The sequence below is a fragment of the Notolepis coatsorum genome, assembly GCF_963971535.1.
Source record: "Notolepis coatsorum genome assembly, chromosome: 2".
Taxonomy (NCBI): domain Eukaryota; kingdom Metazoa; phylum Chordata; class Actinopteri; order Aulopiformes; family Paralepididae; genus Notolepis; species Notolepis coatsorum.
The window spans coordinates 213,279,274-213,293,273 of record NC_140166.1 but is presented as its reverse complement, the minus strand read 5'-3'; the positions used below and the strand labels follow the sequence as shown (position 1 = coordinate 213,293,273).

General features: G+C 43.7%; 1 protein-coding gene across 1 annotated transcript; it reads right to left on the bottom strand.

Annotated features, from left to right (window-relative positions):
- Positions 1-3,547: 3,547 nt before the first annotated feature.
- On the bottom strand, positions 3,548-13,831 carry LOC311223128 (uncharacterized protein). The gene is made up of 5 exons (XM_084307878.1): positions 13,777-13,831; positions 9,317-9,718; positions 8,134-8,291; positions 6,192-6,261; positions 3,548-5,221 (listed from the first exon to the last, which is right to left on the bottom strand). Exons 1-5 carry the CDS (start codon positions 13,784-13,786, stop codon positions 4,617-4,619), a joined length of 1,245 nt encoding a protein of 414 aa, XP_084164004.1. The 5' UTR covers positions 13,787-13,831; the 3' UTR covers positions 3,548-4,616.
- Between the last annotated feature and the right edge of the window lie 169 nt (positions 13,832-14,000).

Sequence of the window (14,000 nt, the reverse complement as noted above, 5' to 3'; positions counted from 1 at the left end):
CACTGCCATTGGCTCCGCGCCGCGCTCTCTCACCGGCCGTCTTACCCCACGGACACGTGCTCGTCATCGCCATCGGTCAACCGCCGCCGCCGCCACCTAAGTGGGAGCACCGCGCGCCCCAGCCCAGCCCCACCGTTCATTGTACCACCGGGTAAATCGCAATTTTTTATTGGATTGTCATGACAAACCAATTCTCTAATCCAACATATATGTAAAGAAACAACATACTCCAGTTAACGGTATATTTCTTTAATGATTCGTTACGGCGTAATCAATACTTAATTGCGTTCGGGACCTCCATATTTTGGGGGTATTCATCAGAAAACTCGGATCCGGGATTCGGCTCCCATCAGTGGGGCAAGAACTGTGGATTTTCAGCCTCGCTCTCTGGAGCTTAAACGGAGTTTCGATTCCTGGCTAGAGGAGCGCGTCGCGGCTCATGCGCGTGCTCGGCCAATCAGAGCGCAAAACGCCAATGCGGAGGCGCTCTTGGGCTGCCTTTAATATAGACGCATACAGTACGCGTCAGTACAGTATATTTGTACCTGGGGTTGACTTAGATCACACATGTATCTTTGTTTTACTTGCATTTCTATTTTATTCGTATTACCTGCTGCTTTGAAACTTGAATGTCCCCATGGGGATAAATACAAATCAATCTTGTCATGTCAACCTAGCTAGCTTGAGAAACTAATGGTAAAGACAAGGTTGGTGTTTGTCTTAGTATTGGTATTGGTCGTCTCTGGCTTTAGGGTCAGTTATTGGAGTAGTCTCTTGACTTTAGGTTTAGTTCCGGAAAAAAATCGAATCTACGAATTCCAATCTGGCTTCAGAACATCCCACTCCACTGACACATGCCTTCTCTATTTAAACGACCACATCAAACAAGCGGTGGACGCAGGCAAATACTGCGGCATGGTCATGCTGGACCTACAAAAGGCCTTCGACACTGTCAACCACTCCATTCTGATAGACTATCAAAACCAATTGGTTTTAGCTTGTCAATCAGTGAGCTGGATGCAATCCTACCTTGAGGGGAGATGGTGGAGGTAAATGGTACACTATCCCCCCCCTCCCAGTGAGCTGTGGTGTTCCACAAGGAAGCATACTAGGACCGCTACTGTTCCTAATTTATGCAAATGACATGTCGTCAGCTTGTGACTGCAACTTGTTCTTGTTCGCGGATGACTCAGCCCTGCTGGTCTCTGACAAGAACAAGTTACAGGTTGAAAAAACCCTCAGCTCAGAACTCGGCAGAATCTGCACCTGGCTCGCTGATAACAAACTATCATTACACCTGGGTAAAACAGAGTCCATTCTCTTCGGTTCAAATAACAAACTCAGCAAGACCGGCGGCTTCTCAGTTACAGTGGGTGACAATATTGTCACAAGGAAAGACGAAATTACATACCTAGGTTCCATCCTAGAGGCAAATCTTTCCTGTGACAAAATGGCATCCAATGTAATAAAAAAAGTCAACCAACGAACTAGATTCTTGTACCGGATCTCCTCTCTGGTAAACAAGAATACCCTGAAGACTCTGGCAGGAGCACTCATTCAAGGGTACTACGACTATGCTTACACCTCATGGTACCAAAGTACCTCAAAGGCGCTAAAAACAAGATTACAAACATCACAAAACAAACTGGTCAGACTACTGCTTGCCCTTACTCCTAGAACCCACCTCACCCCTGCCCACTTTGACAACCTAGGATGGCTTAGAGTAGAAGACAGAGTACAGCAACTTGCAATGGGCCTGGTCTACAAGATACACTACACAACTAAGATACCCATGTACATGTCAAAATACTTCCCAAAGGTCAGTGAATACCACGACCACAACACCAGAGGGAGCTCCACAAATCATGTTAAACCCAGATTCGGCTCAAACAAGGGACTAAACACGTTTTGCAATTATGCCACATCAATGTGGAATGCCCTACCCAAAGCTGTAAAGGAATGTGAATCACTACCCACTTTCAAAACCACTCTCAAAGAACACCTATGGGAGACTGCAATTCGAAACTGGCCCCTGTAAATGTCCTAACCCAACCCCCTCCCCAACCCCAGTAAATGACCTAACCCAAGAATACACAAGACCCTCTTCTTAGAACCAAGTATGGTTTCGTCGATATTCCAATGTACAGTTTTGCTTGTACAGTTGTAGTTTTCCCCCACCCCACCCCGCCTACCCAACCCCCCCCCCCCCCCCACCTCCAATGTACAGTTATAGTTTTCCTTCCAAATACATGTTATTTTAATTTAAAACAGACCAAATCAATTTCGTTTGAATTTCATTTAACCAAATCAATTTACCAAATAATTCTTATTTGATCACACTGGAACAGATTCAACCCAAATAAACTAAATAACTTGCCAATTGGCATCATTAACTATTTAGTTAAACAGTACATTCCACATTAAGAATTGGAATGATTCCCACAAAATTGCCAACAACCCAGACGTTTACAGGTATATATTATAGTAGTTTAAATGGACAATTACCAAAAACTACAAAACATACGTACCAATGGCATCTGAGGTGATTCCTTCACTGAACCCTCTTTTCCCTCATCTAAATGGGCATTCTTCACCCACTGAAGGAAACTAATCCTTCCACTGCAAAGCATCTTTTTCTCTGCCTATTCCACCCCAAGATGGCATTCACACCTGAATTTCCATTCTGCCAATTACCCTCTGCAGCAATAAACTCTCCCATCACAGCAGCTCAGGGTTGGTGGCCATCTTGTGAAATCCTACACCTTAAAATGTAGTAGAAAAAAATTATAATTCTCAAATTAAAAATATAAAACAAAACATACATTTCGATATTGCCTCTGGCTTTACGGTTAGTTTGAGTCTTAGTTGTCTCTGTACTGTATGTCTTGAGTTGTTAAGATTCGTTGCTGCTTCTTTAAACCCAGGACTGTTCTCAGCAGTAACTGATGGCATACAGGATGTTTTCATTCTTTGCTGCTTCTTTCAGATCTACACGTCTGTTTTGCTTCAGATCACCAATGAGTCCCATTGAAATCATAGTACTGGAGTCAGTTGTGGGCCACGATGCTAGAGAAGGGGGGGGGGGGGGGGGGGGAACCCCTGATTGAGTCAGATTTCTGCCCCCGCCCCCCTTTAATAATTTTTTTAATAAATGTAATCATCATAATGAAGTCTCCAAATCAGAAGACAATGGATGTAGAACTAAACCAGCACTAAACCATTTCAACAGCACACCAAAACCACAAATCATGACCCAACCCTGCACATGTTATTATAACAACCCCGACCCATTTCTCCTTCATGGAAAATTATGGGAGACATAAGACAGATGCAATAGACCACATTTCTCAGTTTTCAAAATACCACCCCCTAGTGGCAAATATCTGAAATGTCACATTATGTCACATTGGGTTTAATGGTTAAATATTACATAATGTCACATTGGGCGTTAATTGTTAAACGTATTCCTCATTGAAAAATAAATCAACCTGACAATCTTTCCGTTTGTCTTTTTATTTGCATTTCCACAAACCATAGCTTTCCTTCTTAGGTTTAACAACAATTTTATATGTTATTTGTTTTAAACACAAAAATGTGCAAACTCAATACAAATAAATAAGACTGACTGCCTCATATTGTTGGTCTTCTCAAAAAGTTACTGTAGCTGTAGAGAACTGAGCAACAGACTTATGTAGTAAACTTGAAAAACATGTTTTCAAAAAAGAGTTTAGAAACAAATACACTTTTGTACCATTAGCACAGTGTTTGAAACGTTGTTATCGGCATGTGTGGGAGTTTAGCCAGTTTAGGCCAAATGGAAAGATTTTTAATGATTTCTTTCCTCAGTGAAACAAAGACGAACGTGGCGTTTATCAGACGGTGGCTGCATCGATTTAGCAGAATTTGCAACGGCCACGCTTGTCTCATTTCACAGGTCAGTGCAACCTGGTCCACATGAACATCATCTGAAACACGAGCTCTCCTGGGAGGCGGTGGTGGAGATATGGCGTTGAGTGATGGGCAGCCCCTTTGTGATTGGAGGAGAATGAGGCTAGTTGTGACCTCTGCCTGGAAGCTCCTCTGTGATTGAAGGAGAATGAGGCTAGTTGTGATCTCTGCCTGAAAGCCCCTTTGTGATTGGAGGAGAATGAGGCTAGTTGTGACCTCTGCCTGAAAGCCCCTTTGTGATTGGAGGAGAATGAGGCTAGTTGTGACCTCTGCCTGAAAGCCCCTTTGTGATTGGAGGAAAATGAGGCTAGTTGTGGTGGCTTTTGGACACCAAGTAGTTGGCCGTCACGGCGGTAGGTCCAGCATTATGGTTTTCCAGAACAGGTAGTACTTGTACCTAACCTTACCTTGTAATGCATGCATCTAGCCCTCCATGAATGTGTTGTACTCCTTCACAATGTGTGGCCTGCTGATCCACAGATGCTTTGTATGATTTGATCCAGTGTCGAGCTTTGTCTCGAGGTTCAACTGCACAGTAGGATCTGTTGTCATACCACTTGACAATGCCCACGGATCCCTATTTCTTCACCCTGGCATCCACAGATCCTCTGCCTCTCTTGGCAAGACTTTTGTCATCTTCAAACTCATGGTTTGTATTTTCTACATATTCACCATTTGCAAGAGAACCCAGGCTGGACCATCTCATCCATCTCAAGCAGGCCAAGGGACGACGGGACCAACTCTCCTGGATCAAACAGCTCCTCTTCCTCCTCCTTCCTCTCATCCATGGCCTGGTCAACAGTGTCTGCAGGGTTCATTCTGTCCATCTCTGTGCGAGGACTCTGGCTTGTTTCCACACAGATCTCTGGATGAAACTCTAGCTGGTGTTTTTTAAGGAGGTACCCCCTGCTGAAGACCTCCGTGCATTCAGTGCAGGGGAAGACAGTCTCTCCTTTAAACACCAGGCACTTGTGTCGGTCCTTCTGCTCTCGCTCATGGAAGGTCTCTCCGCAGTCAGAACACCGGTAGCCCATGGCGACGTGATATTTGCGCTCATGGGTGCGGCAACTCTTGCCGTAAATAAACTGTTTCGCACAGAAGGAGCAGCTGTAGGGCTTCTCGCCGCCGTGATGCTTCGGGTGATTGGTGAGGTTATGGTTACGGAGTTTACGGACCCTCTTAAACCTCCGGTTCTGACCTGGTTGGGAAGCACTGGTGTTGGTCTTGGTGTGGTTCTGACCTGGTTGACTGGGAAGGGGAATGTCACCACAACCTGGAAGACAGATATAGAACTCAATATATTGTGCCACAATTAATAACCATCACTACCACACACACCATCATCATCATGACAGAGAGAGACAAACAGACAGACTGGACGGAGAAACCCTCCCTTCTTCACACAGACCAGTTGAGTCTTTTAACCTCTTAAGCCCTAGCCATATTTTCAGAAAATTCCCCTAAAAAACATACCCAAGTAAATGGAAGATTGCACCACTTAATTTGGTTAATTTGCATGTTCCTGGTATCTATGGACCTCATGGAATGTATTTCCAGTGTCAGAAATATTGTTTCTGTTACTATGCTTGAGTAAATTGTGATGAACCAAAGGAGAATATAAAATATTATAATTGATTTTAATTAAATTTGTTCATCTTTGACGGTGAATAACACCATGCTAACATTGACCTCATTCAGCACCTTCTTGAGATGTGTACTACATATGTACTAAATATCTAAGCAAATGAATAAAGGGCAGATGATTTACAGGAGTTTTGTAGATACAGTACAGAATTTTGCCATCCGGACACATGCAATTTGAAATATGCATATAGAATATAAGGACTTTAAATTACCTTATTATGGCCAAGTCATACATCTATGGATCGGGCCAAATCTTCTTTCCAATAGCAGAGTTAAATCTGGATTTAGTACCACCAGGCGCCCGTTACAGGGCAGCAAAGGCCGTGAATTAAATCAATTGTAAGTACAGTTACTTTTGTATAATGTCCATAGCTCCGCCATTTTTCACCAGATTGCAACGCGTTTTTTTGGTAGACGTTCACAGAAAGGTAAAGATACAATATTTGTTGTATTTTATGGCAATAACGTTCAGGTTTGTTCAACCAGAAAAATAACGTCAATAATTTTGTTCACGCCAGCCGGCTGTGTTCAACAGCGCTGGTGTGAGCTGGGTAGTGTAGTTTTATGAAATTTCATTCAGTCCAGCAACTCCAACTCACCTTCAAACTCAAAGTCCTCCGGCTCCTCCTTGATGCAAACAACTGTCTCTGCCAAGAATGTCTGCTGGCCCTTTAAGACACAACCAGATATGTTAAAACAGAAGAAGACTGTTGACAGCATGTAGAAGCAGAGACATATCAGACTAACCAGCAGTGTTTCCGCTAGCATTTCTTTTGTCAATGTGACAGACTTCTAATTTACCGTCCAAATGTAATATCATGTAATACGGCCATAGATAAATGCATGAAAATGTGGTTAGGCTGCAGCTACATTGATCAGTCACTCAACAGATTTGATGGAAGATATTACTATCCGTTTGGTTATTTCTAAATTAGAACCTAACATAATTGTGCCTGAACTGTATAAAACTGGACTGCAATGGAGGGCTTCGTCATTGTTGTTGAACTTGCAAATGTATGCGTCGCCAGGAAGTGATGTCACTGGCAGAACATGCGCTCTCCCTCTACTATAACTTAACTTAAATACTTAGCTAACGTATCTACAGTGTAAACACAACTCAGGATGTCAGTAACTTAACTTAAATACTTAGCTAACGTATCTACAGTGTAAACACAACTCAGGATGTCAGTAACTTAACTTAAATACTTAGCTAACATATCTACAGTGTAAACACGACTCAGGATGTCAATAAATTACTTAAATAAGTGCATCAACCCCGGTTTTGGACAAACGCAAAAACGTGCCACCTTATAATATAAACACAGAATGTCAATGAGATGGACTGGTGTTGGAGCACTCGTACCGGGGTTGCCTGGCCGCGTCTATGCCTTCTACAACGCTGTTCGGTTTCCGGGTTCCTCTGATTGGCCGCTGAAGCACACCCCCCGAGTGACACGGGAACAGCCAGCCTTCACCGAGCGAACTCGATGGAGATCAACCCTGAGGTTGGAAAATCACTTAGATTTCGTAAAAATATTTACCCGTTTCTCATACGGTTAACGATTCAGAAACAATCATTGCTCATCTCCGTGTGTTTATGTCGTTGCAGATGCTCAACAAGGTGGGTTTGATACGCAGTCATGGCGGCGAAAGTGTCTTTATTATTTAGTTAACGTTATCATTAGCAGGTAAGTTATGAAGTCATTGTTTATCATAAAACCAACAGCATGACTGGCTCCTCTATTCTGTGCTAGATCAAGACACTATTTCAATAATGGATGACGGTGCGGAATTATCTTTTTAAAGCAGAGTAGGAGTAGAAAACAATTCATGAAAGTAGAAGATATAGGTGTGCAACCTCGCTAGCTGACGTTATATCTACAGAGTACTAACTGTTCTCGGTGGCGTGTATGCTTTCACCGTCATCCATTATTGAAATAGTGTCTTAATCTAGCACAGAATAGACGAGCCAGTCATGCTGTTGGTTTTATGATAAACAATGACTTCATAACTTACCTGCTAATGATAACGTTAACTAATCAAAATAATAAAGACACTTTCGCCGCCATGACTGCGTATCAAACCCACCTTGTTGAGCATCTGCAACGACATAAACACACAGAGATGAGAAATGATTGTTTCTGAATCGTTAACCGTATGAGAAACGGGTAAATATTTACGAAATCTAAGTGATTTTCCAACCTCGGGGGTCGCGTCACTCGGGGGGCGTGCTTCAGCGGCCAATCAGAGGAACCCGGAAACAGAACAGCGTTGTAGAAGGCATAGACGCTGCCTGGCCTGTGTGGATGTTGTGTGTGGAAGTGCGATTGATGATGATGTCAACCTAATGCTTGTGGGAAGCCACCAGGGGGCAGCACAGCTAAGTGTGAGTGAATGACTGAATCAATGAATGATTGCATGAGTTAATGACATTGCCAGGCATAGAGGTGCTTTGCATCAACAACAAAAAAAAACACAGGAATATTTTGGTTTTTACTATAGTTCATTTCTCTATTCTAAGTAACCTCTGACAGAACATACCTGGTCCATGGCGGGGGTAAAAAGTATTTCTATTGTCGGTGCTGGAAGACTGTCCTCCTCCTCTTCCTTGTCTGCTGAGGATGATGAAGGAGTGATGGGCCGCCTCCAGAGTAGTCCATTCAGCACCTCCCACACCACAGGGAAGGGACTGTCTCCATCTGGGGAGAGAAGGAGAGAGTGGGCGAATTAATGTGTGAGAGAGGACTGGCCATTCTACAAGCTAGCTGGTGATGTCACACCCCTCATAGGACTGGCCATTTACAAGCTAACTGGTGATTGTCACACCACTCATACAGGCACGCACGGCAGACGATTACTATCAAATTGGAAAGGTTTGGTGGCATTCTCCAATTTACAAAACATCTCTGATTTGACAGTCCAAGGCTGCCGTGTGTGCCTGTATGTGGGGTGTGACATCACTTGGACGTCGTTATGAATGAGGGATGACATGAGTGAGAAGTGAGCACAACTCTTTGGAGCTGTAGATTTTGAATCTAGATTCCTACTTTCGAATTATCCATGCTACATTTTATATTATATGCAATGTTCAGTATGTGGTCTGTTAATATACACATATATTGTATGTGAAAGAGATTGTATGAATACTAAAAGAACCAACATTTGAAGTATGTTGTGGCTGGTTGCTACATCATTTAGCACTAGGGCAAGGGGGGGAATTGTACATTGGAGGGGGTTGAGTTTGGACATTTACAGGGGCCAGTTTCGGATTGCAGTCTCCCGTAGGTGCTCTTTTAGAGAGGTTTTGAAGGTGGGTAGTGATTCACATTCCTTTACAGCTGTGGGTAGGGCGTTCCACATTGTTGTTGCATAATTGCGAAACGTGTTTAGTCCCTTGTTTGAGACGAATCTGGGTTTAAAATGATTTGTGGAGCTCCCTCTGGTGTTGGGGTCGTGGTATTCACTGACCTTTGGGAAGTATTTTGACATGTACATGGGTACCTTAGTGGTGTAGTGTATCTTGTAGACCAGGCCCATTGCAAGTTGCTGTACTCTGTCGTCTACTCTAAGCCATCCTAGGTTGTCAAAGTGGGCAGGGGTGAGGTGGGTTCTAGGAGTCAGGTCAAGCAGTAGTCTGACCAGTTTGTTTTGTGATGTTTGTAATTTAGTTTTTAGCACCTTTGAGGTGCTTTGGTACCATGAGGTGCACGCATAGTCGTAGTACCCTTGAATGAGTGCTCCTGCTCCTGCCGGTCTTCAGGGTATTCTTGTTTACCAGAGAGGAGATCCAGTGGCATCTTTGCAGGCTGTTTGGCTTTAACCTCAGGCTTGTTCTTGTTGATCTTGAAAGAGCCAGCGGCTCCGGTACCCTTTACCCGGACCAGGGTTCCCTTCGCCACCAGACGCTTGATGGCAGTCCTCACACGAGTCTTGTTTTTATCCACGTCGTAGCCACCGGCAGCCAGAGCCTTCCTTATGACATGCAAAGACGCGCCGCCCCTCTCTTTAGAAGCAGACACTGCATCGAGGACGAATTCACTGACGCTGGGACCTACTTTCTTGGGTCTGGGAGCTGCCTTTTTCTTGGCAACCTTAGCCTTAGCTTCTGCCATTATTCTCTCGTTCTCTGAATGAATGAATGAATGAATGAAAACTTTATTTAACAGATTGCAGAATGGGTACAATACAGTACGGCTCAATACATACAATTGTTAAGGGGATGCAGACCTGAGAAAGACGTTTGTCTTGTTTCCATCAGGGTCCCCCATTTTCAATTCATATAGACATTTATGACATACACAACATACATGACATTTATGGCATAGGGACATATAGGTATTTAGTACTGATACATTTGTGACATAAGCGGTATTCAAATATACAGTACTGTTACCCCTAGATCCTGACAGAGTATATACATATGATGGGGAGGGGACTGTACATTAGGAGGGGGTGGGTGGGTGGGAGGGAAATATACATACGGCGGGGAGGGAATATATACATGCGGTGGGGAGGAGACGGTCTATTAGGAGGTGGTGGGGGTTTTGGGCATTTACGGTGGCCAGTTTCGAATTGCAGCCTCCCGTAGGTGCTCTTTAAGAGCGGTTTTGAATGTGGGCAGGGATTCACATTCCTTTACAGCTTTGGGTAGGGCGTTCCACATTGTTGTGGCATAATTGCGAAACGTGTTTAGTCCCTTGTTTGAGCCGAATCTGGGTTTAACATGATTTGTTGAGCTTCCTCTGGTGTAGTGGTTGTGGTATTCACTGACCTTTGGGAAGTATTTTGACATGTACATGGGCACCCCGGTCGTATAGTGTATCTTGTAGACCAGGCCCATTGCAAGTTGCTGTACTCTGTCGTCTACTCTAAGCCATCCTAGGTTGTCAAAGTGGGCAGGGGTGAGGTGGGTTCTGGGGTTCAGGTCAAGTAGTAGTCTGACCAGTTTGTTTTGTGATGTTTGTAATTTTGTTTTAAGCGCCTTTGAGGTGCTTTGGTACCATGAGGTGCACGCATAGTCATAGTACCCTTGAATGAGTGCTCCTGCCAGAGTCTTCAGGGTATTCTTGTTTACCAGAGAGGAGATCCGGTACAAGAATCTAGTTCGTTGGTTGACTTTTTTTATTACATTGGATGCCATCTTGTCACAGGAAAGATTTGCCTCTAGGATGGAACCCAGGTAGGTAATTTCGTCTTTCCTTGTGACAATATTGTCACCCACTGTAACTGAGAAGCCGTCGGTCTTGCTGAGTTTGTTATTTGAACCGAAGAGAATGGACTCTGTTTTGCCCATGTGTAATGATAGTTTGTTATCAGCGAGCCATATGCAGATTTTGCCTAGTTCCGTGCTGAGGGTTTTTTCAACCTGCAATTTGTTCTTGTCAGAGACCAGCAGGGCTGAGTCGTCCGCAAACAGGAACAAGTTGCAGTCACAGGCTGACGACATGTCATTTGCATAAATTAGGAAGAGTAGCGGTCCTAGTATGCTTCCTTGTGGAACACCACAGCTCACTGTGAGGGGGGGGGGATAGAGTACCGTTTACCCCTACCATCTGTTCTCTCCCCTCCAGGTAGGATTGCATCCAGCTCACTGATAAGCTATCAAAACCAATTGCTTTTAGCTTGTCCATTAGAATGGAGTGATTGACAGTGTCGAAGGCCTTTTGTAGGTCCAGCATGACCATGCCGCAGTATTTGCCCGCATCCACCTCTTGTTTGATGTGGTCGTTCAAATAGAGGAGGCATGTGTCAGTGGAGTGGGACGTTCTGAAGCCAGATTGGAATTCGTAGATTAGATTATTTTCCGCCAGGTACTTTTCGACCTGTTCGTAGACTATTTTCTCCATGACTTTCGAGATGGAGGTAAGAATAGAAACAGGGCGGTAGTTGCCTGGGTCTAATTTGCTGCCCTTTTTGTGCAGAGGGGTCACTCTCGCAATTTTGAAGTCCTTGGGGACGTGCCCCTGTTTTATAGAGAGGTTTATTATGTGTGTGATGACTGGGGTGATGGCGGCTGCTGCGTCTGAGGAATTTGGAGGGGATGTTGTCATGGCCAGTGGCCTTGTTAGGTTGTCGGTTGTTACCATTTCAAGTTTGAAGTCGTCTTTGTGGACCCCTAGGTTTTTGTAGTATGCTACTATGTGTTCTACCCCATAATGCCCTGAGTGGGAGGGTAGTTTGTTTACCAGTGTTGTGGCTATGTTTGTGAAGAAGATGTTTAAGTAATTGGCTACATCCAGCTTGTCTGTGAAGAGCGTGTTGTCCGTCTTTATGTTTATGTTTGAGAATCTGGTTTTAAGTTTTTTACTGCAGCCTAGTTGATTATTGAGTAATTTCCAAAGTTCGCAGGGTTTGTTTTTGTTTTCCTCAGTTTTGTCGTTGATGAAATTTCTTTTTGCGGTTCTGATCATGGTGTTTACGTCATTTCTTAGTCTGTTTCTTTGGATTTTTTGTTCAACCACGTGGGCTTGGAGTTCACTGTTTGAGCTTTTGGAAAGCTTTCTCTGACTTTTATGAAGTTCAGAGCATTTTTTGTCTCTGGTTTTCATAGCGGCCAGTATTTCAGTGTGCATCCATGCCTCAGCGCGATTTTTAACCCTGGTGGTTCTTATCGGTGCCATGTTGTTGAGTATTGCTGTGAATTTGGTTTTGAATCCAAGCCATATGTTTCTTCAACCTGTGTACCACTGAGTTCATCTGACCAGTCCAAGCTCCCCAGTTCTAGGTTAAAGGCCTCTCTAGAGTAAGTTTTGAGGTCTCTAGATGTGACTGTTTTGTGACAGCCGGCCTTCTGTTTTAGCTTTTTGCGGGTACAGAAAATCATATAATGATCACTTAACCCGCATGCTATCACCCCTTTATTGGAGATCATTGACTTGTCAGAGGTCAAAATGAGGTCAATGGTGGTTTGTGTCGAATCGCATACCCTTGTGGGTTGGGTGATTAGCTGGCTGAAACCGTGCAGATCAGAAAATCTACTGAAGGCCTTGAAGACGGGTGCTGCTTTACGCAGCATATCCGTGTTCCAGTCCCCAATAATTTTTCTACCCCCTCCACCCCAGCTAAACACCCATCAAGTGTGTCATAAAAGCCACTCTGTTCTGGTGGTCTATAGATTGTGCCTACTAGTACTGCTGCGAAACAAAAGCTGAAGTAATCCCACAGTGTGCAATATCCTGATGTGCAATATCCACAGTGAAATACCCACCCACTACCGTCTGACACTGTGATTGTTATTTGTGTATTGCTATTCTGTTGTTATTTTGTATATTGTACAGGACTAACAGTCTTATTGTATAGCATTTAATGTTTCTGTATAGGATTTTATGTTTATCTTTTATTACTTGTGATTTTATTACTGCACCTTAGGTTTGAGTCCCAAATCTCGTTGTATGCAAATATAATGACAATAAACTAAAGTACAATCTAATCTAATCAGGGTCCCCCGTTTTCAATTCATCATCATGACATTGATTTATGACATACACGACATACAGATATCATGACATTTATGACACAAATCTCTAAACAATGTGTGTATGTCTCCACAATGGTATGATTCTGGAATCTGGCCTGGTAGGTTAAGCCACCGTTCGAACTTTAGACGGTGTTTTTTGTCCATTTTCGTCCGTAACGTTAGTTTGGATGTAATTTCTTTGTTGACACCGGATCGACCAATAGCAGCGCTCTTTGTACGACCGTATCCTCGCAACAAAGAGAGCTGCTATTGGTCGAGCGCAAGATACGTGACCGAACTCGCACCAATTATGTCAAATAAAACTCCGCGGTGACCAAGTATCCGTTCGCGAGGAAAGATCTAGTCCCGACTTTAAAGTTATGAATTGCGCAAAATGGCCTCGTTTGTCAATGGAGCACTTTTTGTCTCTAAATCTACATCAATATATCTTTCACCCAGAGTAATTGTGTAGTTCGGGGAGGTGGGAAGTGGGAACGAGAATCGTTTTCTAGCCACTTCTTAGCCCCTTTCGTGACTTTCGGTTTGCAAACCGAAAGTCACGAAAGGGGCTAGCCACTTCTCAGCCTCCACCATACATACGGCCTATAACTAGGAGTCTCAACACAGACTGATTCATTCAATTAATGCTAACGTTAATGTGAGTGGTGTGTCTGTGAATAAAAGAAGCCATAACAACCCCAGGAACGTAAATGTCCAAATCGTCTTACCTGGACTCATTTGGATCGGGACACGTTCACAGCTACTGAACAGAACAAATCCACGACCACAACAAAAATGGACAGTGCGCGTGCGCGACGTGCGCAATGACGACAGTCAGTGACGGGGGGGGGGGAACTCGGAAAACAATGGTTTGCAAACAAGTGACAGGAGAGAAAAAAAATACTGGGAAAACAATGGATTTGTATTTATTTAAGGAATCGATCACAAAACA